General features: G+C 43.3%; 2 protein-coding genes across 4 annotated transcripts in view; one reads left to right on the forward strand and one right to left on the reverse strand.

Moving 5' to 3' along the window:
- Positions 1-1,746: 1,746 nt before the first annotated feature.
- On the forward strand, positions 1,747-12,040 carry optn (optineurin). The gene is made up of 13 exons (XM_015954746.3): positions 1,747-1,874; positions 4,949-5,073; positions 5,213-5,421; positions 5,495-5,638; positions 5,725-5,909; positions 6,010-6,094; positions 6,194-6,309; positions 6,411-6,560; positions 9,152-9,236; positions 9,341-9,499; positions 9,602-9,744; positions 9,881-9,963; positions 11,238-12,040. Exons 2-13 carry the CDS (start codon positions 4,953-4,955, stop codon positions 11,348-11,350), a joined length of 1,593 nt encoding a protein of 530 aa, XP_015810232.1. The 5' UTR covers positions 1,747-1,874; positions 4,949-4,952; the 3' UTR covers positions 11,351-12,040.
- A 2,287-nt stretch (positions 12,041-14,327) lies between these two features.
- The window catches only part of atp7b (ATPase copper transporting beta), a 272,095-nt gene continuing 261,454 nt past the window's right edge, over positions 14,328-24,968 (reverse strand). For all 3 annotated transcript variants that reach the window (XM_054739484.2, XM_054739483.2, XM_054739481.2), the window contains exons 13-20: positions 20,261-20,443; positions 20,011-20,191; positions 16,754-16,894; positions 16,542-16,684; positions 16,271-16,474; positions 16,087-16,204; positions 15,059-15,161; positions 14,328-14,739 (exon numbers count right to left, since the gene is read on the reverse strand). In XM_054739484.2, coding sequence (XP_054595459.2) covers positions 14,481-14,739; positions 15,059-15,161; positions 16,087-16,204; positions 16,271-16,474; positions 16,542-16,684; positions 16,754-16,894; positions 20,011-20,191; positions 20,261-20,443 — 1,332 coding nt within the window. In that variant the 3' untranslated portion in view covers positions 14,328-14,480. The remainder of the gene's footprint in view (positions 14,740-15,058; positions 15,162-16,086; positions 16,205-16,270; positions 16,475-16,541; positions 16,685-16,753; positions 16,895-20,010; positions 20,192-20,260; positions 20,444-24,968) is intronic.

The raw sequence follows: 24,968 nt of genomic DNA on the forward strand, positions 1-24,968 counted from the left end.
TTTTGATATAAGTCCTCAACAGTAAAATTTGCAAAAGACATACCACCAAGCAAATGAAAAGATGGGTTTCAAAGGATCTACGTGGCTACAGAAGTGTTTGATTTCCCTTCTCCACAACCTAACAGAGGATTTGCTGCCATGGAGTCCAGTTTTGACCACAACACTGCCATCTCGTGGTGATTGAAGGAAGTACTGTAAATTGGTACAAAATACATAAAACTTGACGTAGACCTCACCCAGGAAGAGGAACTAAAAGATATACAGCGGCTGTGTCTCAACAACTGCTTGCTCTATTTGCATAGACATTATATATTGATGTCTATGCAAACATGTTCCAGTACAACCTCTTCTGTTTTATACCCGCATATTATTCGGAGTAAAAAAATTTACGTAGTTTAATTTTAGATTTAAAATAAATAGATTTGGTGTTGTCTTTGGGATTAGAGGGATTTCTCGTGTTTTCTGTCCTCTGCTTGAGGGAATTCCCACTGTCAGCTGATGTGTGGCCCCGCCCTCCGTACGTCAGCCTTTTCACTGATCTTCAAAATATGCGGAAGAACTACGTTCCGTTCACGCGCAGCTTTCTTTCCATGTCAAATCTAATTCCTTCGACGTAACCTGTGAGGAAACGGAAACCTGTGAAAAAACCCCAAGTCAAGTTTGCAATAATTATTGTTGCTTAAACAGGAAGTAATATCAAAGGGCCTTTTTAATCAAAGTATTTTAGATAAAGCGGGAGCATTCTAGAACACACAAGGCTACTTGTTTTTTTGATAACGTTGTTAGCTGAAAAAATTTATTTCAATTGTTTAAATTACCTAGGCTATATGTTCTGACACTCCCATCACTGTGGTGGGCTCATGTCGCTTCCTGGCACCACCATCACCAGGTGGGAGCCCACCATCACCTCTGTCATAAAAAAGACCCAGCAGAGGATGTACTTCCTGAGGCAGCTAAAGAAATTCAGCCTATTAGTATCAGCACAGTTGATGAGGCAGTTCTACACTACAATCATCAGGTCCATCCTAACCTCTTCAATCACCATGTTCTGGGGCTACCATAAAGGGATATGAAGAGACTGTATGCGCTCTGCTGAGAAGGTCATTGGCTGCAAACTCCCCTCCATACAGGACCTGTACACCTCCAGGACATTGAGGTGTGCAGGTCAGATAACAGCTGCCCCGTCTCACTCTGGACACAGTCTCTTCGACCCACTCCCATCAGGCAGGAGGCTCCGATCCATTCGGACCAGAACCTCTCACCACAAAAACATTTTCTTTCCCTTTGCGGTTGGACTCAGGAATGATAATCGTGGACCTGTTCACTCCAGTTACTTTTATTTTAGCCACCTAGTGTTATGTTTGCACCTGAACTGATGTGCTCTGACCAGTACACTGATTTTTATATAGTAGCTGATTCTCTAATAATTGCCTCCCTATATCATTATCATGTCATTTGGTTTATTTCCTAATTCAAATTTTTGCTTATCGTTTATCTTTTCTTGCACCGTACCACAGCAATTTTCTTATGTTTTGATTCTTGTCCATATGACAACAAAACCCATCTGATTCTGATCTGATGTTCAGTCTAGTTGTCCAATAATCAAGGAGTTTTGTTTGATGCAATTCAATTAACTGTTTTTTGACTCAAAGTGACTCAAGGCATAAATATATGGTACCAAAAATTATTTTGACTGTTAAGAGTTTTATTTTGAACGCAGAAACCGGAAATGTCGCATTTTAGTAGGAACACTTTACGGTAACGCAAAATAAACCTAGGGGCAGAAGGTTGATTGACTCGGTGGCTTTTAAAAGTCGTTATATGAGCTTTTAGAGCCAACACGGACATTGTTTTAGTACCGCTTGTGACATCAGGTAAGTGGAAACTTTTAAACTTATTTTAGTGTTGTGTGTGACGCAGTTTGGCTCAGAGTAAGTGTTTTTTAAGTTACCGATAACTTTTCTGAGATTAGCCAGGAGTTACATACAGGTAAATTGGGCCTAAGGAAAGCGAAAGTGAACCAGTAGAATTAGAAAAAAAAAGTAAAATACATGGGCTCGAGTCTATGGTGAAATGCGTCTCCTTAGCTAGTTTAAAGATAAAAATGCGGGTGTGATCTGGGGGCTTATTGTAGATAAACAGTAAAATCTGCTGTTATAATCTTATAACCTGTTTATTGGTTTATTTATCTGAATCGGTTCAGTATGCTAATGTGTTGAGCTAACCAGGATCTGTAATGTCATTATCATGAGATCAGCTGAGCAGATTGGTGTACGAGTTGCAATGAGTTACTTAATCGTGTTAGTGTGATTTCAACTCAAGTAGTTTAAAAGCAACTGAACTGACAAAATCAGGATTCTACCCAGGTACTTGGGATTATCATCCATTTTGTGTATCGTTTTTTAATTGTGTAATGATTACATGTGGCTAGAATTAGGCTTGGAGTTGTTTATTCCATCAAGTTTCTGTTTGTCTTCACACATCAAGTAAATAAAAATGTAGGGAGTCCTTCTGGGTGTGTGTGGATCTGGTTACAGCTGAGCGTACACGTTTTTAACCATAGATATGTATATAAACATGTTTATATACATATCTTATGTTTTTAACAACCAGAGGAACGTAACGCGGAAGTAGACTTCAAAACAAAACGAGCGCCCCCCAGTGGCAGGTTCCAGTAACATTAACAATGTGAACAAATGGGACGTTTTCCTTGTTTAAACAAATAAATAAATAAATAAAAAAAATCAGTTGTGAGATCCATTGATTTACAAATAGTTTATATTAAATGCAAAATTGTTGATATAAGATACTAGAGATTAGTTGGCTTATATCAACTGGAAACACAACATACAGCATTGTTAATAAAGGTGGTATACATAGAAATACCTGCCTGCTGTTTTTGTCTGACACTTTTCCTCATTTTTAAATCATTTTCTTGAACAGTATGTGCCAAAATGACCCGTTTAAGGTTTAATGAAAGGCCACTCAGCTCCTATCGCCGTCAGCTCCTATCATCCCCTTGTGGCCAGAATGTTCCACTTGGTGGGTCTGTTGGGCATTACAATTTTTGAGCTGACATACCTGGCACTGCATTCTGGTTTCAGCACGTTTCCTGCATGTTTTCGGTCATGACCACTGCTGATTTGTTGTTTTTGGGATGAACCGCTCCTGTAAACACTAAGGAAGGCTGGGGAGACATTTCAGCTGTTAGATTTAGGTTAAAAAGACAAACACACACCGAGGAGATAGCTTTTGCTTTTCTCTTGGTTCTACTAAGTAGACACTAGGGGGTGCCTAGTCTCCCAGATTATCATGAAAGATTTTATTAACACGATCTGTTCACTTCAAAATAATTTTTAATCCAAAGTTTTGGGATAATTAAGTGGTTAAATAAATTGTTAAATCATCACTATGCAGTCACAACAATTAAAGACTAATTAAGAGATGTTCCTATTTATAGTTCAGAGCTGCAAGGTGAAATAATAAGTTTGTTTTATAAAACATTTTCTTAATAATTTTCCCTCCCTTCAGTTTCAGAGATAGTATCAGATACAAGAATGTGATCAACAAAACAAATACAGTCAGTTCAGAACCTTGTTTGTCTTTTAGAACTTTCTTTTTCATGGAAATAATGTTTTTGACTGTTTTCTTGACATTTCAACTTTCAGTGGCCCTTTCAGCTGCTGCAGGAAACGTGATTCAGAGGCTGCAGGCACAGCCAGCAGATGGCAGAGTTCAGCTGTCTAGGAGTGCACCAATCCATGGAGTTCATAATAATTTAGCCTTCTGTAGAAATGCACAGACAAATTTAATTAAAATGATAATTAATAATTGAATTAGGTAATAATCAAATTATATATTTGTCAAAGGAACCGTTTTCTATCACATAGACATTAAAGACATGTAGACACCAGCTAACCAAGCTTAGTTTTTACTCAACTGATCAGCCATGTGGATGAAACAGACACACAGTGTTGCCATAAAAGCAGAGAAGCATTGCTATGGGAAACCAGATGTCCAAACATTGAGTCGTGTCAATAAAAATGGGTTTTGTGTGGAACATCAATACTTGGGAGAAAAAAAAACGTGAGAAATCTGTGATGTTCCACAGAATGTTTGGAGAAAACAATGTAAAATTTAAATAATGGAGGCAAATATTCAACTATTAGTTATTCACTATCTGTGTGTTTTGCTCTTGTTCTGCCATCTTTATTTGCACTTTTGTCAGCACCGAAAACACATGTGAGCTCAGCCCAAGGATGTGGCAGAACTGAAATCTGACTACATGTTTTTAATGGTGACACTTTTTTTTTTGGTTATGTTGTGTTTGTGTAGCCTGGCCAGCCTAGCCAATGCTTCCTTATGGGGAAGCAAAGGGCCTGGTAACACTCCCATTCCAATAACTCCACTTTCTGAAAATTCTAACTGAGCCAATCAGCACTGAGCAGCGTACGTCACACACCGCAACGCTCAGTTTCTCGTACAGAAGTTCACAACCAAGATGGCGTCTGAAGCGGAGTTAGCTGCGGCTCTTTCCTCTGTTCTAAACGACTTAACACGTCTTTAAAACGACAACAAGAAGCGCTAAAAGCCTTTCTTCTAAAGAAAGATGTTTGCGCCGTCACGACATGCCATCTTTGACTACAGCTTAAAAATTAGTGTCGTGCAATGCAGTTGTTATTTCTGCCTTTTTTCTGATTGGTTATTTTTGAGCTGGCTAGTCCCGCCCCTCATGGAGCTTTCTGCTTCTGAGTCTCTTCCTCTGTGCAGAGGCTGAGTCTGGCAGGCCAGGCTAGTATTTGTGATGGTTTGGAGATGAATTTAGATACAAATTTAATTAACTGCAAAACTGCGATTGCCATCAGCGTGTTTTTTGCCATCTTTTAGGAGCTCACCTTAAGTGCGTTTGGAATTCTCAACTTTTACCAGTTTTACTTTTTGCTCTCAGCGTCATGACGTCTGGAGGCCCCACGATGAACGGTGGCATCTCTCGCTCTCCCGGTCAGTCCGGCACACTGGAGGAAACAATGCTGCAGATGAACAACCTCATTCAGGAGAACAGAGAACTAAAAGGTGGGAGGAGTGAGTGGTGCTTAAAGAAACTCTCGTCTGTGCAGAGATTTAATTAACTCCTGCTGACCAACCATACGGTTCTTTAAAGTAGCCAAAGATTCTGGGTCTGATTTTATTTATCTTATTCCGTGTCCCCCAGAGGCCCTTCGTCAGACCAACCTGACAATGAAAGAACGCTTTGAAGGTCTGACTGCATGGAGGGAGAAGCAGCGTCAGGAGCGGGACTTCCTAGAGAGTCGGCTTGGAGAAGCTCGGAGCTGCATGGAGACGCTGACTCAGGAAAAGCAGGAGCTGAGCAAAAAGCTGGAGGAGTCCAGAAGGACAGGAGGTGCCCCAGGTGGAAGTCAGGTGAGAGCTAAAGACTAACCAGCTCATGGAGGTTTAGGCTTCTGTCTGCAACTAAACCAACTCCTCCCATCAGAATCCAGAGTTGGAGGCCCTGCGTGCCCAGGTGGCCCGTTTGCAGGCTGAGAAGAACGACCTGGTGGCTCTGAACTCTGAGCTGCAGCTGAAAGCCGAGCAGGACTCCCAGGATGATTCATTCATCGAGATCATCACGGTGTCGGTGAGGAAGTCCACGAGCAGAAGACCAAACTCTGGGATTTGGAGGAAGTCTTGTTTGGGATGTGACAGGTTTCGGTCCCGTTTCAGGATGGAGGTGTGGAAGGTGTGAACGAGTCATGTGGTGCAGAGCTCAGCAGACGTCCTGATCTCAGCATGACGGCGTCCCGGATGGACAGCGAGGGAGTGACGGTCAGCCAGCTGCTCCAGTCTCTCAGAAATGAGACGCAGCAATGTGAGCGGCTGGAGGTGGAGCTGCAGGCCTCGGCTGCCAGGTGGTGGAGATGACAAGATTTTGCTCACTCATCTAAAAGAAAATGTATTTACCTTTTTATCAAATAACTGTCTAACCTGAGTTATCTCTTTATCCATTAGAGTCAAGGTGTTGGAGGAAATTAGGCAAGGAGTGGAGAAAATGACCCAAACGGAGAGCAAGGAGGAGTCTGAGAGGGAGGAGAAGGTGTCTTTTTTAAGATTTTCCAGCAGTTAGAGGTTGTCTCAACATTTCTGCCTTTAGGTTTTGTTTATGAACCTCGTGTGTTACTGTGGACCTTTTCAGGCAGCGTCTGAGGTGGAGAATCTGAAGTCTCAGGTGAGGATGCTCTTCAAGGATCTGCAGCAGGCTCTGTGCAAGCTGGATGAAGCTGAAGGCATGAAGAAGAACCTGCAGGACAGGTTGGGCCTGCTCTCAGATGCTGAAATAACTTCGGGGGATGCAGACCAAAAACAGACAAAGAGCTACAGCTGATCTGCTGTGCTGGTTGTGTTTTGTGTAGGTGTCGAGAGGTGGAGCAGGATGTAGCAACTCTGAAGGCTCAGCTGGTGGAGAAGCAGGCCGTGCAGTCGGAGAACGACCGTCTGAAACTGCAACTGGGCAGCGTTCAGGCTCAGAGTCAGCTGGAGCAGAGGAAGGCTGACGAGGAGAGGTCCGAGGACTCGCAGATCGACAAACTTGTGTCAAGAGTAGAAGTGTCATGGAGCTCTAGGCCAGGGTTACTCAAATGTAGTGGTCCGAGGACCACTCAACAAAATGACCTGGAGCCGGGTCACAAGCTTACTATAAAATGAAACAGCACTGCACACCTGTCCCTTCCCCTCCAGTTCATCTGGCCCGCAGGCCGCCTATTGAGTACCGCTGCTCTAGACCGTCAGAGAGGCATAAAATTAAGTGTTATTTTATAAAAAGTTGCAATTGTATAGAAAAGTTTTGAAAGGAGATGAACAGATGAAATGTGGTCATTTTGTTTTAATCTGGAATGTGTAAAGCAAACTGTTTTCCTATCCGGAGCCCCATGAGATGTCTAAGCTGCAGCTGTTACACATCTGCTTAGACTCTATCAAAACCTGGATGGCTGGGAGCTTTCTACAGCTGAATGAAGATAAGACTGAGATCCTCATCTGTGCCCCAGACAAGCTGGTTCCCAAAGTCAGAGACTCTCTTGGTCAGCTTGCTTCCTACACCAAACCTTCTGTCAGGAATCTTGGCGTGACCTTTGACCCAGCTCTCACCCGGGTTTCTCATATCAGTTCTCTTCGCTCTTCCTTCTTCCATCTCAGGAACATTGCTAAGCTGAGTCCCATTCTGTCCCGCTCTGAACCTTAGGCAGTTATCCACACCTTCATCTCCTCACGCTTAGGCCTAGTCCACACGTAGCCATTTTTTTTTTAAACGAATATCCGCCCCTCCAAAAACTTGCATCCACACCACCTCGTTTTTAAAAAAAACTGTCCACACGTACCCGGATAAATACATTAAGGACATGCCAGACCTGAAGGCGGCAGTACTTCCCCCATCTTAACCTCGTCCTTCGTCTGTGGTCTTCTGCAAGGAGCAGTAATTCCGCTTGCAAAAACAAACAAGCAAAAAGCGCTTGGACAATTGATAAAGCGAGCGCAGCTCTGAGGGCACCCATGCTGTCGGCTAGTGTAAACACAGGTCTTCACTTTGGCCGGAGTTTTTAAAAAGATCTGTTTTCGTGTGAAAAAACTCCGTTTTCGTGTGGATGACAGGCCAAAACGTAGAAAAATATCTACGTTTTGGCAGATCCCTGGCTACGTGTGGACAGGGCCTCAGACTACTGTAACTCTCTTTTCACGTGTCTGAGCAGAACCTCCCTGAACCTTCTACCGGTGGTTCAGAATGCCTGTGCTCGGCTTCTGACCAAGTCCTCCAAACACACCCACATCACCCCGCTTCTCCTCCAGCTTCACTGGCTGCCAGTCAACTTCAGGGTTCATTTCAAGATCCTTGTTCTGGTCTATAGGGCCTTACATGGACAAGCACCATCTTACATTGGTGATCTTCTCAGTCCCTACACCCCCAGCAGGTCCCTGAGGTCCAGGGATCAAAGCCTACTGGTTGTGCAACGCACCAGGCTAAAGACCAAAGGTGACAGATCATTTGCTGCTGTGGCCCCCAGACTCTGGAACTCTCTCCCCCTGAGCCTGAGATCAGTGGACTCAGTGGTCTCCTTTAAAAAGCAGCTGAACTGTTCAAAGTGGCTTTTGTATGACCTTCTTAAATAGTTGAGCTAACTATGCTAATAGTGAATTAGTAACAAATAGTCAGCTCTAAAATTAATCAGTCATTCACCCATGCACATATCTACTCACATGCTAGTGGTGATGAGCTACATTGTAGCCACCGCTGCCCTGGGTGCTTACTGACAGACGCTAGGCTGTTGTACTCTGGTGCCAGCGGCCTCTCCGACCACCACCAGCAGGCAAGGCATGAAAGGTATTCATCTACTTATCAACTTGACTCATGCTAGCTCATCATCTAGCCACTGAGCCGTAACTCGTCAAACTCACGGAATGGGAGGGGGAGTCACTCAGAATGGACTCATTTGCTTTGAAACACGGACTGCAGTACCCAGATTTGACCACACGATGCGGTTCTTACTTCATGCACCTTTAATGAAAAATTTGAGCAACTTTCTAAAAGAAAACTCACAATAAAGTTAAATTTCGTGAAAAAAAAACCTACCTACAAGCAGGGATGTGCATTATGACAGTCTCATATAGAAGTAATTTCTACCCAAATAACAGTAGTTTATTTTCTATAATTCTGCTTAAAGAGCAAGTCACCCCCAAATCAACTTTTTTTTGCTGATAAACTACATAAATGCGTGTCTAATCATGCTGCAGACACGTGTAGTCAATAATTTGGTACTTCAGTGCATCTTAGTTAAAATTTAAATATTCTGCCTAAAACTGTCAGTGTTGTGCCGTCGTCAGGTAAAAACTCTGCACTGCATTTGAATTTAAATCTGCCACTGCTATTGGCTAAGGGGTATGTTATGAGGTAAACTGGTCCTTATGATGTCACAATGTCATTGTGAACCTGTGTGTGTGTATTGGTTTGCGGCTCCGCCCTCTCGGTCTGCAAGGCAACAGCATTTGTTGCATTTTTCAAACATAAGGGAGTTGAGTAAGAATCTGGCAGGGGTTGACTTGCTTTTTAAGCGCGTTCATGTCAAAGACTTAGCTAAAGGGATCTCTTCTTCATTTGTTGCAGAAACAACCTGGCTCAGCTGAAGGACGCCTACACCAAGCTGTTTGAGGACTACAACGAACTCAAAGAGGAGAAGAAGAAAAGAGAGGTGGGTTTCTGAGGCAACATGAGGATGTTGGTTTATTTATACCAGCTGGGTTCCAGTAAGACTTAGGAAGTTGTCACGTTTGGTTCTCCTGTCCCGTTCTGCAGTCCCGGCTGGTGGAGAAGGAGTTGGCAGATGATCTGCAGGAGCGGCTGACGGCTGCAGAAGAAGCTCTGGCTGTTAAACAGAGCAAGATTGATGAGATGAAGCAGGAGATGTTCTCAAAGGAGAAGGATCTGGAGACCATCTCTGTCTTCCAGGCTCAGGTCAGACTGGAAGGAATTCTGAAAATAAATCTGAGCAAAAGCTGACAACCCCCGTGGTGACAGTTTCAGGAGTTTTAACGATCATGCTGCTGGTTTCTTCAGGCGGAGGTTTACTCCTCGGACTTCTACGCAGAGCGAGCAGCGAGGGAGAAGCTCCACGAGGAGAAGGAGCGTCTGGCTGCTCAGCTGGAGTTTGTGAAGAAGCAGAACAGCCAGCTGCAGGAGGAGATGGACTCACTGGGCCGGTATGGAACCACACAGAAGTTCTGCTGCCTCCAACTGGCCCCAAAAAACAGAACCTTCTGCTTTTGTTAGGTTTATTTGGGTTGTGCTGATTAAAGGTGAGACAGTATAACATCCAGCTGATCTGATCTTCTGCAGGCGGTCGCTTAACGAAATGCAGCGGAGACACGGAACAACAGGAGGAAGTCCTCATGGAGCTGGAGCTAGTCTGGTTGGAAGAGGTAGATTCTGTTTATCTGGTTTACATCCAACTCTGCATGCGGTTCCAGACAATAACTCAGTCCAAAGGCTTTTAGACTTTTTCATTAATGCTGTTGAAGCTATTTAGTTTATTATAGGCACAAGTTATAACCTAGTTTATTTTCTTTATTTTATGCTAAAGGTAATTTGTTTTGCATTATGCTTTTCATTTATTATTTTGGCTAATTATTGTTTATTGGTCAGGTGTGGGTGATTATTGGTATAAATAGGTCAAGGTGGGTGGAGCAGCCAGGGCTGCGAGGGAACATGGTTTTTTACCACACAGACAGAGAGGATGCAAAAATCTGTGCTCTTGCTGCTTGAGTGAATAAACCACCACCAGACGCAATTTTGGCATGGACATTGCTTTATTTGAAACCTTTTTACCCGTGCGTAACGCCTAACCCTTGACGTAGCCCAGTGGCCATTTGAAAGTATTTGATTATAAGTTTTATGGACAAATAGCCACTACAAATTCATTAATAAAATGTTTACAAAAAAGCTGGTTTCAGATCCAGATCCATACGGTGTATCATCAGAGGACAATAGAGACATTATGTCCTTATTTTATACATCTTTATTTTAATTCAGTTTGTTTTGACGTGTCAGCTCACAACATGTCATCTCAAAGTACCGTTCACTGCAACAAATCCAGCTTATACCAGGTCCAGGTACAGGCCTGATGCAGTAAATTAGTCAAACTGTCTTTAAATAAAGGAAACATTAAAGCTTTGAATGCAGTCTGAGCAGCATGGTGTGAGGGCGACAGTGGGAAGGAAAACTTCTTTTGAACAGGAAGAAACTCCAGCAGAACTGGACCAGCTGGACTGTGAGAGGACAGCAGAGACGGACCTCTAGAGGCAGAAGTCTCCAGCTCTCTCGCAGTCACCTTCTCGCATCTATTGGACAAACAGAAGCTTCCTGTAGCTTCTAATTAATGAGGCCACTTAATATGGCTGAAACAGTAAAACATTTTAAAAATCATAATACTAACTATAAGAAATTTTATTTCTATTTTATTTTATTTCTATTTGATCCTCACAGACTGTTGTCTGAAAATCCTGGGCTACATGAGGTCTATCATGGGGTGAACTTTTAAGTTTCTGAAATGCTTCTGTTGCTCAGGTTGACCAGTCCTTTATATAAATCAATGTGAATTTATCTACGTTGACTTTCACGCTTCAACCTGTGACACATTCAAAAATGTCTACAACAGCAGTTTGACCTAAACCAGAGCTGGGTTTGTTGCTCACAGGTGCCGATTGGCAGCACCAGGGGAACATTCCTGAGCACGCCTGTCCCAAGTGCAACGAGATCCTCCCGGACCTGGACTCCCTGCAGATCCACATCATGGATTGCATCAACTAGACCTTCATCACATCAGGCTTTCACGCTAGCATTTGCTGCATTAGCACCTTTTATGAGTCTTCCTCTGTCTGGCCCCTGAGACTCTACAGATCCCAAACCAGCTGGGTGATATTTACCTAAACACGACTGGAGAGCTTTGTTTTGAAGGATTTTCAGAGCTCTGGAGTTGACTTGCATGTTAAATGTCAGCTCTAGTTAATTGAACTATTACATTTAGCTCAGTTAAAACTAGGGGAAAATCTGAAAGAACACATCCTTGCTGCTGGATTTGAGTCCTTGAAGATAAAAATCTTCAGCTCATTCAGGTTCTGGAACATGAAAGCAGAAACGGTACGAAGCCTCTGAGAAAATTCCAGGTCGATTTCTACCATCAGACACAATAATTAACCAACCAAAGCGGACTTTCTACGAGTTAATTGTTATTTTACTTAGATTTAGGCTGTTTGTGTAGTTCCTCAATGTCTTCCTTTTCAAAATAAAAGATAAATCCTGTTGCATATTTTCTCAACAAGGAACTTAAGTTTCAGAATAACGAGTATGAAGGTTTCTATTTCATTTTAATTTTGCAGATGTTATTAGAACTTAATATATATCTTAATAGGTATTAACATATAGGAAGCTCTCTTCCCTGTACCCTGTAGATTATATCTGTTTGTAAATCTCTGGAAGGAAATAAAAATTTTAAACGTGTGCGTTGTAATGGAAGCTCAATGAATTTTACTTCAGTTTAATGCAACAAATTTAACTTGTTCTTTTCTTTTTGGGGTTTTATGCTTTGACAACAGTTTAGTACAGTTTTACTGTTTAAAATGTTGACATTTAGGACACTAAGTAAAAATTCTACAGTGACGGTCACAAAACGTTCTAACAAACTTCCTTCTCAGCCGGCTGGCAGGTTGTCAGAATTTTTTCTTTCAACAGAGCTAAAGAGGGACGTAGTAAGTATTTACAATCTGGGATCCCACAAGGTTGCTGCTGCACCAGCCAGCAAAACACAGCAGTGTTTTGGAAAGAACCTGAGCCAGTTACAGGAGCGACCCAGAAGTTATTTCTTCAACCCCTAAGAAGCCATGACATCTTTTTGTTTGACTAGACTGGGTAAAGAAGAGGCTAATGCTGAGCTAACAATGATAATGAGAAATGAGAAAAATAGCTCTACAGAATTCTCAAGCTATCGTGAAATTAATAGATTTTACAGTGAAATGCATTTATTTATTTATTAACTTACTGTCTATTACTTATCTTTGCTCGTCATCTAGAATCTTCTGGTGCTGCGCTGTAGCTGTCAACCACCATAAAACTCACAGAATGGGAGGCGAGGAGTCATTCTTTTTTGTAAAATTGGCTGCAGTACCCACATTTGACCACAGGATGTCAATCTTACACCATGTACCTTTATGTTTACTCAGTAAATCATTAATAATTATTTTAACTGATGTTGTGTTGGCCTGAAATTTAGTACCAGAGCTAAAATGTAAAAAAAAATTTAAACTAAGTTTTTTCTTGTGAATTATTAAATCACTAACATTCTGCACATTAACCTTAACTTTCAGCCATTATTGTATTTATGGTTCATGGAGGGTAGACTGTCTTTGGACTTCATCAGCATTACTTATTTTACAGTTCATACGGTCATTAGTTTGTGGTATAGTCATCCAACTTTTACAACAATAATGTAGACCACACAAGTTCTAAAAGATTATGCTCCTCTCGATAAAACATTTAGTATGACTATCATTTATCTTAACTCAAGAAGATCCAGTTGCAGGAGAACAGCACCAGATGGTCTCAGCTCTTCGACTGGATAACCCAAAACAAGGACTTCATTCATGTGTCCAACAGAAGCAGATAACAGCAAGCATTGCTCTTCTGAGCTTACCTTTGCAGAATGAAACCCTTTGTCCTCTCTGGGTTTCCGTTTGCAGGAAGACTTAATCTTTACCTCCTCTGAGGTTCCTGGATCAGAAGATTGTCTTTCAGGAAATTGACCTCTTTGGGGTTTTCAAATTCCTATCAGTGGTTTTTATTAAAGTTTTGCTCTATTGTGAAACTTTAGGGACTTTTTTATTTGAAATAAAACCAAGTCAGGATAACTGCTCTGTCTGAGTGTCTGAATTACAACACATGAACTAACAGAGGGGAGTTTCAATTGTTTTCTAAATAAATAAACATCACAATTATGGTGACACCTTGTTTTCCATTAGTCCATCCATACATTTACCAAAAAATAAAAGATTGAAATGGTGAAAAAAAGTGCTAATTCACTGTAAAGAAATGATCTGAAGCTGTAAAATACATTTATATTTTATAATTTCTATTGTTTGATTTGCTTTAATATTAAACAAGCAATTTCTGAAAATCTGGTGAGAATTAACACCTATTCACTCATTAATGTGTCAGTAATCTTAAAACATTAATCCTGCCTAATCTAGGCTGAAAACTGGAATTAGAAACATTAATGCTGGCTTCTTGAATAATTGTGTTAAAATTGTATGTTTGAATCAGAATTCAAGAAATATAAACCAAATAGAATTTTCTTGGCGTTTTAATCAGTAATGGCTTAATAACAAATGTCTATATGATGTATTAAAACCAGCCTATTAGGAGGTCTAACTAAGAGTCAAGGTTTCTATCAGTCTGTGAGTAAGCTCATTTTGTTGGGTTTATTTTATGATTGTGCTCCAATGATTTTTCCTGGAATGTCTTCAAATGAAAAGAAAAAAGCCAACTGTTCTCTCCCTCTTCTGCTTTTTTTTAAGTAGCTGAAGCTCTGTTTCGAAATCTCAAAGTTTAAATCCTACAAAATGTTTACAACGGAAACATTCTTCTGTAGTAGCTAACACACTGAGGGCCTTATCCATAGGAAAAACAGCAGCTTTATTTTGTATTGTCGATCTTTGAAAATTAAAATGTGATCAGCAGCTTTTACTTTCAGACAAACTGAAATGGTAAATGTTATTCATTTGACTAGGATACCTTCTGTCTTCTCCAAAATAAAATGTTTATTTAAACATACGAGCAGAATTAAACAATTTACAAAAATACATTTAAAAAAATTCTAAAACAAGGACATTATTGAATTTATAAACAACAAGAAGTAGGTAAAAAAAAAAAAAAACAATGTTCTCCTTTACAACACATTAAGGTCTGACGCAACGTGGTAGTCCTGCAGCGAGTAGTGATTCTGCTCCTGGCCAGGGTTAACGGACGATCCTGTGCCTGGTGGTGCCTCGGGGTTCTGACCCACCTGGTCCCGAGCCACCTTAAGGACAGCTGGGCTGTGCCGCTGGCTGCCCAGACCCTGATATGCACTGATTTGAGACGAACGAAGGCTCCTCATTTGGCCTCTTGCACGGGACTCATACAGCTCGACTGATGTCTTTTGATACCTGCAACAATCAGGTACATTTGTAAAGCACTTCCTTACAAACTGCACCAAAATTAGAGAAATACTAAGAAAACACACAAATCTTGCTGGATAACCATGGTAATATTATGTCGGTAAAGTGTTAGGGACACAAGAATGCCAAAGCATTCGGTGACAAAGAAAAGCAATCTACAGATTTTAAGTTGAGGTCATAGAGAGTCTGAAACTGAAAAACTGATGCAGCAGGCAAGTCTAATTGACTGAAACATCGCTGCAGCAATTCAGAACGGTTCTCAATAGTTTGTACTCTATCAAAACATTAAATCTAGACTAAGACTCACATCCTGAGCAGCAAAGAGGACAGAACCACGGACACAGACGAGGCGGCCATTGCAGCAGAACCCATCCAAGGCTGCAGGACAAGGCCTGCAGGCATGAAGACACCTGAAAGGGTCAAAAGAGAGGATAAATAAATCAATAACTTTTAATTTTCAGTTGTTTCCCTGCTTTAGGCTGCTCTCTTGGTCAGCTTGCTTCTCACACCAAACCCTCTGACAGGAATCTTGGCGTAACCTTTGACCCAGCTCTCACCCTGGATTCTCATGTCAGTTCTCTTGTTCGCTCTTCCTTCTTCCATCTCAGGAACGTTGCTAAGCTGAGTCCCATTCTGTCCCGCTCTGAACTTGAGACAGTTATCCACACCTTCATCTCCTCATGCTTAGACTACTGTAACTCTCTTTTCACGTGTCTGAGCAGAACCTCCCTGAAACGTCTACAGGTGGTTCAGAATGCCTGTGCTTGGCTTCTGACCAAGTCCTCCAAACACACCCACATCACCCCACTTCTCCTCCAGCTTCATTGGCTGCCAGTCAACTTCAGGGTTCATTTCAAGATCCTGGTTCTGGTCTATAGGGCCTTACATGGACAAGCACCATCATATATTGGTGATCTTCTTAGTCCCTACACCCCCAGCAGGTCCCTGAGGTCCAGTGATCAAAGCCTACTGGTTGTGCAGCGCAACAGGCTAAAGACCAAATGTGAACTCTCTCCCCCGGAGTCTGAGATCAGTGGACTCAGTGGTCTCCTTTAAAAAGCAGCTGAAAACTCACCTGTTCAGGCTGGCTCTGGCGTGACCTTTGTCACCACCCTCTCCTTATTCTGCTCTTTCTACCAACTCCGCCTTTCCCGGGATTCACTGATTTCCCTCTTTCCTATTCATTTTTTCTTTCCCTTTCAATCATAATTTGTTATATCTTTTTCTTATATTAACCATATTTTTTCATATTATTTTCTTAAAATCTTTTCTATATACATTTTTTTGTTCTTGTGAAGATCATTTTATTTCTTTGTTCTTTCTTTCATTTTTCACCTGCAGCTACTGGAATTCCCAGCAGGTTGTAGATCAAAGCAAATATAAAGTTGATCCTGATCCTGTGAACAGTTTTCTTTGACAGCTCGATGCTGGCCACCACATCCAGAAGGTCATTCTGCAGAGAGTGAAACAGTCAGGTCTGACACTTCAAAGACATCTCTACAGACTGTTAGACACCTACCCGGATCAGGACGATGTCAGCAGCTTCGATGGCCACGTCGGTGCCAGTTCCGATGGCGACGCCCACATCAGCGCAAGCCAGGGCGGGGGAATCATTGACGCCGTCTCCCACCATGGCCACTCGAAGGCCTCGCTCCTGCAGCTCCTGGACCTTTGCTACTTTATGAGATGGCAGAACTTCAGCAAACACCTTCCTGATCCCAACCTGAAGCCAAAAAAAACGTTTACTTCACATCATCACAATTCCCGCTGCCTTTGTGTGAAGGTTGTACCTGTGCAGCGATGGCTTTGGCTGTGCGTTTGTTGTCTCCGGTAATCATGACCACCTCGATACCCATGCTGTTGAGTGTGTGCACAGCTAGCGCCGATTCTGCTTTCACTGTGTCTGCAATGGCTAACATGGCACACAAAACACCTAGAGAGAACACACAGTAAGATCTAAACCAGGCATTAGAGCTACACAGCTGTTTGTTTATGAACTCACCATTAATGGCCACGAGGATGGCTGTTTGTCCTTTTATTTCATGGCTCGACATAGCGGCATCAACGTCTGCTTTGATGTGATGGCCGTTCCTCCTCATCCACTCCCTGTTTCCAATCAGGACGGAGTAAGATGTTCCCTCAGCTAGAAACAGGAAGGAATAATTTTGTCTGACATGTTTATTAAAAAGTGCACTTGGCAGTTTTGGTTTGTTTTTAGCCCCCCATAGTGTTTGTTTAGTAGAACCAAAAGCAAAATGTATCTCCTCACTGTGCGCTCGTCTTTTTAACACTTCAACAGCTGAAATGTCTCCTCCAACCTTCAGCCTTCGCTGGAAGCAGGCTGACGCACCAGGTATTTCACTCTGAAGTTGCAAGTGCGGTATTCTGTCCATAGAGGGCGGTGGGGATCTGAGTTTTATTTCATTAACCCTCTAAAGAACAGGTGTCAAACTCAGTCCCTCAGGCCAAATTTGGCCCATGGTCTATTTTTATTTGTCCCACAAGATTCAATATCAAATATAGACTAAACCCAACCCGCCGGCCGATTTTCTGATTGGCTGACTGTAGCCGTGAATATATATATATATATATATATATATATATATATATATATTGGCTGCATGGTGGCACAGTGGTTAGCACTGTTACCTCGCAGCACGAAGGTTGCAGGTTTGAAACTCGGCTGCAGTCTTTCTGCGTGGAGTTGCGTGTTCTCCCCATGCATGCGTGGGTTTCCTCCGGGTACTCCGGTTTCCCCCACAGATCACAACATGCCCTATAGGTTATAAATGTAAGTCACTTTGGATAAAAGCGTCTGCTAAACGAATAAACACAAACATAATAAACATATATATCTATCTATGTGCTTCATTTAAAATCGATTTGCTCGTGTGTAATTTGGTTATTCCAAATGAAAAGGTTCAACAGTATCTGTAGATAAAGAAAAATGTGCACATTTGCCTTCACTTAAAAAAAAATATATACATATACAGGTGCTGGCCAGTAAATTAGAATATCATCAAAAGGTTGAAAATATTTCAGTAATTCCATTCAAAACGTGAAACTTGTACATTATATTCATGCAATGCACACAGACCAATGTATTTCCGATGTTTATTACGTTTAATTTTTATATTTATAGGTGACAACCAATGAAAACATCAAATCTGGTATCTCAGAAAATTAGAATATTCTAAAGTAAATATTCTAAATGAAAAAATGTTTGTTTCTCTAATGTTGGCCAACTGAAAAGAATGAACATGAAAAGAATGTGCATGTATAGCACTCAATACTTAGTCGGGGCTCCTTTTGCCTCAATAACTGCAGTAATGCGGCGTGGCATGGACTCGATCAGTCTGTGGCACTGCTCAGGTGTTATGAGAGCCCAGGTTGCTCTGATAGTCGTCTTCAGCTCCTCTGCATTGTTGGGTCTAGCGTATTGCATCCTCCGCTTCACAATACCCTATAGATTTTCTATGGGGTTAAGGTCAGGCGAGTTTGCTGGCCAATCAAGGACAGGGATACCATGGTCCTTGAACCAGGTGCTGGTGGTTTTGGCACTGTGTGCAGGTGCCAAGTCCTGTTGAAAGGTGAAGTCTGCATCCCCATAAAGTTGGTCAGCAGCAGGAAGCATGAAGTGCTCTAAAACTTCCTGGTAGACGGCTGCATTGACCCTGGACCTCAGGAAACAGAGTGGGCCAACACCGGCAGATGACATGGCACCCCACACCATCACTGACGGTGGAAACTTTACACTGGACCTCATGCAACGTGGATTCTGTGCTTCTCCGCTCTTCCTCCAGACTCTGGGTCCTTGATTTCCAAAGGAAATGCAGAACTTGCTTTCATCAAAAAACATAACTTTGGACCACTCAGCATCAGTCCAGTCCTTTTTGTCCTTGGCCCAGGCGAGACGCTTCTTGCGCTGTTTCATGTTCAAGAGTGGCTTGACACACGGAATGCGACACCTGAATCCCATGTCTTTCATGAGTCTCCTCGTGGTGGTTCTTGAAGCGCTGACTCCAGCTGCAGTCCACTCTTTGTGGATCTCCCCCACATTTTTGAATGGGTTTGTCGTCACAATTCTCTGCAGGGTGCGGTTATCCCTAGAGCTTGTACACTTTTTTCTACCACATTTTTTCCGTCCCTTCGCCTGTCTGTTAATGTGCTTGGACACAGAGCTCTGCGAACAGCCAGCTTCTTTAGCAATCACCTTTTGTGTCTTGCCCTCCTTGTGCAAGGTGTCAATGATTGTCTTTTGGACAGCTGTTAAGTCAGAAGTCTTCCCCATGATTGTGGTGCCTTCAAAACAAGACTGAGGGACCTTTTAAAGGCCTTTGCAGGTGTTTTGAGTAAATCAGCTGATTAGAGTGGCAGCAGGTGTCTTCTATATTCAGCCTTTTCAGAATATTCTAATTTTTTGAGATACCAAATTTGGAGTTTTCATTAGTTGTCACTTATGAATATCAAATTTAAATGTAATGAACATTGGAAATACATTGGTCTGTGTGCATTGCATGAATATAATGTACAAGTTTCACGTTTTGAATGGAATTACTGAAATATTTTCAACCTTTTGATGATATTCTAATTTACTGGCCAGCACCTGTATATATATATATATATATATATATATATATATATATATATATATATATATATATATATATATATAGAGAGAGAGAGAGAGAGAGAGAGAGAGAGAGAGAGAGAGAGAGAGAGAGAGAGAGAGAGAGAGAGTTTGGCCTGTGACTTCTTCCCAGTTTGTATTTTGGCCCTGTGAGAATTTGAGTTTGACACCCCTGGTATAAAAGGTCATTTTAGTACATATTGGCTCAAGAACATTATTAAAAATATATAAAAGTTGCAAAGTATGGCAATAACAAGACACAAGAAACCAAAATGCCCCCAGTGCAAGTATAAGCCTCGCCCCTTAATGTAAACAAGTGGGACTAGGGATGAAATGGTATGTTGTATGATGATTACTGTGATGAGTTTTATATTATCACATTAGGTTGAAAAAATGATTGAAGAATGCTTTAAAATTAAAAAACGGTTCGGGTCTTTCGTTGCATTTCCCTTCCAAGCAGTCAACGCTTCCTGTAAACGTCGTCTTCAGAACTTCTTTGTTTCAGCCTCTTAACTCAGAATTACTTCAACATAAAACGGCTCCAAAACTCAAGGGATGATCCAGTGTTATGCTGACTCATAACAGCGTAATGTGTTCATTCATCCATCTTGAGCAGCAGGTAAACTCACCTGTAGGTGTTTGCTCTCCTGTAGCGAGCAGGCTGCTTTCATCTGTTGTTGCTCCTGCCAGAAAGAAATGTTCCTCACTCTGATGCAACAGATGCTCCACGTTTGACACCCAGCAGCTGATCCCACAGCCAGGAACAGCCTGGAAGTCCCGGCAGTATCCCAGAACATCAGAGTCCAGCTCCTGTTAAATGAACACTTGTTTTATCTGGAAACAGATGCTGCACAGACAACAGGAAGTCTAGACGCTTACATCTTTGCAGTATTTGGCGACCGCCATGCCCAACGGGTGCTCACTGCTGGCCTCTGCGGTGCCCACCAGTGCCAGGATCATTCTCAAGGGCATTCGGGCCATTTCCCATAAAACCAGCACACGGGTCACCTGTGGCGCGCCGTTTGTAATCGTGCCGGTTTTATCAAACATCACGACATTGATCTGAAACACCGACATACAGAAGTACAGTTTCTTTCACTTACTTTTGATTAATTAAAATATTTTTTTGATGTCTTTGTTCTAAAGTATTTCAGCTGACACGTCACAACGTAAAACATATTTAATATTGTTGGCAGTTCTAGGGGCAGGGCCTCAAGGGCTTTGGTATCTGCTGAAATCTGATTGGCCCCTGAAAGGCCACTGTCTTCTCACTCAGCAGTACTTTGAGCGATGATAAGATTATTACGTGGAAGCAATTACAAGCTCTAGTGGTGCTAACGAACCAAATGAACTAATACTTGGCCAAAATATAAATACTGTGCCTCCTTGATGGCCCCACAGTCAGAGATATCCTAGATCTACCACTGTTTAGTTTACAGAACTAGACAGATTTGATCATAAATTGAGATGCTGCTTTTTGACTGAAGGATTACGAGATAGAAAGAGCAACTTTTATAGGTATGGGTCGTTATCCTGGTCTAGGTAAGAAGATTAGTATCAGAAGCAGCAGGGGGGTGGTATGCAGCTTATCCACAGAGCAGGAAACTGCTGGAGTTTGTCTCATTTTAAAGGCTTTACAGAGCATGAGTAAGCTGTTTAATTTGCACGAGGCTTCAAACTGGAGCAAACAGAAGAGCACACATCACCCCTATTCTAACGTCTCTGCACTGGTTACCCAGTAACTTTAGAGTTCATTTTAGAATCCTGACTATAAGGTGACAAGGTGACACCTGGCAAGAGGTGGTGTAAACCGGGACACTGCACGATTAAAGGGAAACTGTGCAAAAATAACATTGAACTGCTAGCTGTTAGTATGAGGCCATATTATCTGCCAAGGGAGTTCTCACATGTTATTGTGATCGTGGTGTACGTGCCGCCTTCTGCAAACGTGGAGTCAGCCTCTGAAGCTCTGCTCATGATCTCCAGCAGGCTGCAGACACAGCATCCATAGGCCCTTTCTCTAATCGCTGGGGATTTCAACCATGTTCCCCCATCATCTGTTCTGCCCACATTTATGCAGAATGTTACCTTTCCCACCAGAGACAATAACATACTGGACTTGTTTTATGCCAACACCAAAGTGGCATATTCGGCTCAGGATGTGTTGAAGAGGAAGCAGATAGAGGAGGAAGAGTAGAGGCCCCAGCACAGAACCTTGTGGGAAACCATGGGTAAGAGAGGTGGTGGAGGACCTAAACTTGAAGACGGCCACAGAAAAGGAGTGCTCAGAGAGAGATAAGAGGAGAACCACTCCAGAGCAGATCCTGATAGGCCTTCCCAGTCTCTCAGCCTCTCCAGTAGCAGGTGATGGTCAACAGTGTCAAAGGCTGCAGTCAGGTCCAACAGGACCAGAACAGAACAGTCCCCTGCATCACTGTGAGTCAGAAGGTCATTAGAGACCCTAAGAAGAGCTGTTTCAGTAGAATGATCTCTACGAAAACCTGACTGGAAGCTATCATAGATGTTATGTTCATCAAGAGCAGCTGTGAGTTGTTTAGCCACAACCTTTTCCAAGATCTTGGAGATGAACGAAAGTTTAGAGATGGGTCTGAAGCTGCTATGGAGAGAGGGGTCGAGACTCGGTTTTTTAAGAAGCGGGTGGATTACAGCGTTCTTAAAGTAAGCAGGGACCTGACCAGAAACCAGAGAAGCATTAATCATAGAGAGCACGCTGGGAACGATGGACTGAAAAGCACTTTTAAACAAAGATGAGGGTAAGATGTTGAGGGGGCATGCAGAGGTCTTCATAGAGATAACTAGTTTGGTTAACTCAGGCAACGAAACATGAGCAAAGCTATCTAGGATGATGGGCCTGGTTGGAGTCGGGAGAGGCAGCGATAAGGCTGAAGGAGAGATGCTAGATCTAACCTTATTGACTTTGTCCACAAAGAAAGACAGAAAGTTCTCACAGTCTGTAACAGAGTGGATGGAGGCTGTAGGAGAGGAAGGAGAGACGATGCTGCTGATGGTGTTAAACAGCACCTTGGGGTTCCCTTTGCTCTGGGACACCAGGTTGGAGAAATAGGAAACCCTGGCATCTCTGACTGCAGAGTTAAAGGATGTCAGAAGATCCTTTAGGTGCAGCAGATGGACGTGGAGATGGGGTTTCTTCCACAAGCACTCAATTTTTCTGCATTGGCGCTTCAGGCTGCAATTAAACCAGGGAGTAGGGTTCACTGCAGGAACTGATCTGGTTCTGACAGGACAGATGTTGTCCAGAATGGAGAGGCAGTGCTCGTTAAACTGAGAAGTTAAGGAATCTGGGTCGTATCAGAAGAACAGGGTGGATCAAAAGCAGCAGAAACATTTCTAGCTGTGCTCTCTTTAAGAAAACGAGAACTAACCATACGGCGAGCAGGAGGTGGGGACGCAGAAACTGACAAGTTAAAGAGTACAGAGTACAGTACGTACAGTGCGGAGGTGGACTGATGAGTGTGAGGAGGCTCTCAGGGACTGCTTCAACACCAGTGTGGACAGAACTCTGTGATCTACATGGGGAGGACATCAACGCCATCACAGATTGCATCACGGACTACATAAACATCTGTTTTGGGAACACTGTTCCCTCCAGGACGGTTCGGTGCTTCGCGAGCACCAAACCATGGATCACCCCCAACATCAAAACTCTTAAAGGAGAAAAAGAGAGCCTTCAAATCTGGGGACAAGGAGGAGCTGAGAACCGTTCAGAAGGAGCTGAGGAGGAAGATTAGGGGGGGGAAGGCCAGCTACAAGAGGAAAATGGAGGAGCAGCTACAGGAACAAAACATCAGTGGGGTGTGGAGAAGCCTAAAATCCATCTCTGGCTTCAAAACACCCCACTCACAGGGGGAGGGGGACTTGAAGTGGGCCAACGACCTAAACCTGTATTTCAATAGGTTTGACCAAGCACCCACCCCTTCCCTCACACAGCTGCATTCAAATAACTTGACACCTGGACGACCCCCTACAGCTACAGCCCTTCACACCTCTGGCTCCTCCATTCAGACCTCCATTCAGACCATCATGCACCCCCCAGGACTCGGCCCCTCTCCAGTACAGAGCTCCACTGCCCACCCCTTTCCTTTACAGCAGGCCAGGTGAGGAGAGAGCAGATGAAGATCAAAGCAAAAAAGCTGCTGGTCCTGACAACATTAGCTCCAGGTTCCTTAAATCCTGCGCAGATGAACTGAGTGGAGTTATGGAGCATGTCTTCAACCTGAGCCTGAAGCGGAGGGTGGTACCAATCAATCAATCAATCAAAGCTTTATTTATAAAGCGCCTTCCGCAACCCTGTCAGGAAGCCCAAAGCGCTGAACATTGTACAGTTGTATGTAAATATATTGAATAAATCAACAATAAAAGAAATTCAAAATACAAAATACAAAATGGAAATTACAAGATAGATGAAACATTCTGGTAAAGGACAAATGTGTGGCTTGGATGGCAGACCAAGGCGGGAGCCTTGGCGGTCCGATCCCCGGACAAGAAAACTGGTTTTTGGGACATGGAACGTCATCTCGCTGGCAGGGAAGGAGCAGGAGCTTGTGGCAGAGGTTGAGCGGTACCGGCTAGATATAGTCGGACTCACCTCGACACATAGCATTGGCTCTGGAACCCAAGTCCTTGAGAGGGGTTGGACACTCTCCTTTGCTGGAGTTGCTCCAGGTGAGAGGCGGAGGGCTGGGGATGGGTTTTTGTTAGCCCCAAGACTCTCTGCCTGTGTGTTAGGGGTTTATCCCGGGGGACGAGAGGGTAGCTTCCCTGCGCCTTCGGGTCGGGGAATGGGTCCTGACTGTTGTTTGTGCTTACGGGCCAAATATCAGTTCAGATTACTCACCCTTTTTGGAGTCCCTGGGACGAGTGCTAGATAGTGCTCCATCAGGGGACTCCATTGTCCTGCTGGGGGACTTCAATGCTCACGTGGGCAATGACAGCATGACCTGGAGGGGTGTGATTGGGAGGAATGGCCCGCCTGATCTGAACTCGAGTGGTGTTTCGTTATTGGACTTCTGTGCAAACTGCGGTTTGGCCATAACGAACACCATGTTCGACCATAAGGATGCCCATCGGTACACTTGGTACCAGGGCAGCCTAGGTCACAGGTCGATGATAGACTTTGTAGTCGTATCATCTGACCTGCGGCCGTATGGTTTGGACACCCGAGTGAAGAGGGGAGCGGAGCTGTCAACTGATCACCACCTGGTGGTGAGTTGGATCAGATGCCGCGTAGACCTGGCAGACCCAAACGCATAGTGAGGGTCTGCTGGGAACGCCTGGCAGAAGAACCTGTTAAGACGGTCTTCAACTCCCACCTCCGGCAGAGCTTTGACCATGTCCCGAGAGCAGTGGGGGACATTGACTCCGAGTGGGCCTTGTTCCACTCTGCGATTGTTGAGGCAGCGGTTGCTAGCTGTGGTCGCAAGGTGGCCGGTGCCAGTCGTGGTGGCAACCCCCGTACCCGCTAGTGGACACCAGAGGTTCGGGGAGCCGTCAGGCTGAAGAAGGAGGCCTACAGGGCGTGGCTGGTCTGTGGGTCTCTGGAGGCAGC

This window comes from Nothobranchius furzeri, chromosome 1 (assembly GCF_043380555.1).
Source record: "Nothobranchius furzeri strain GRZ-AD chromosome 1, NfurGRZ-RIMD1, whole genome shotgun sequence".
NCBI lineage: Eukaryota > Metazoa > Chordata > Actinopteri > Cyprinodontiformes > Nothobranchiidae > Nothobranchius > Nothobranchius furzeri.

Excerpts from the sequence above, each read along its gene's own strand:
- optn (XM_015954746.3), top strand. The coding sequence starts at position 4,953 with ATGACGTCTGGAGGCCCCACGATGAACGGTGGCATCTCTCGCTCTCCC. Across the intron at positions 9,237-9,340 it reads AGGAGAAGAAGAAAAGAGAG|TCCCGGCTGGTGGAGAAGGA; the intron begins GTGGGTTTCTGA and ends CCCGTTCTGCAG. Across the intron at positions 9,500-9,601 it reads TCTCTGTCTTCCAGGCTCAG|GCGGAGGTTTACTCCTCGGA; the intron begins GTCAGACTGGAA and ends TGGTTTCTTCAG.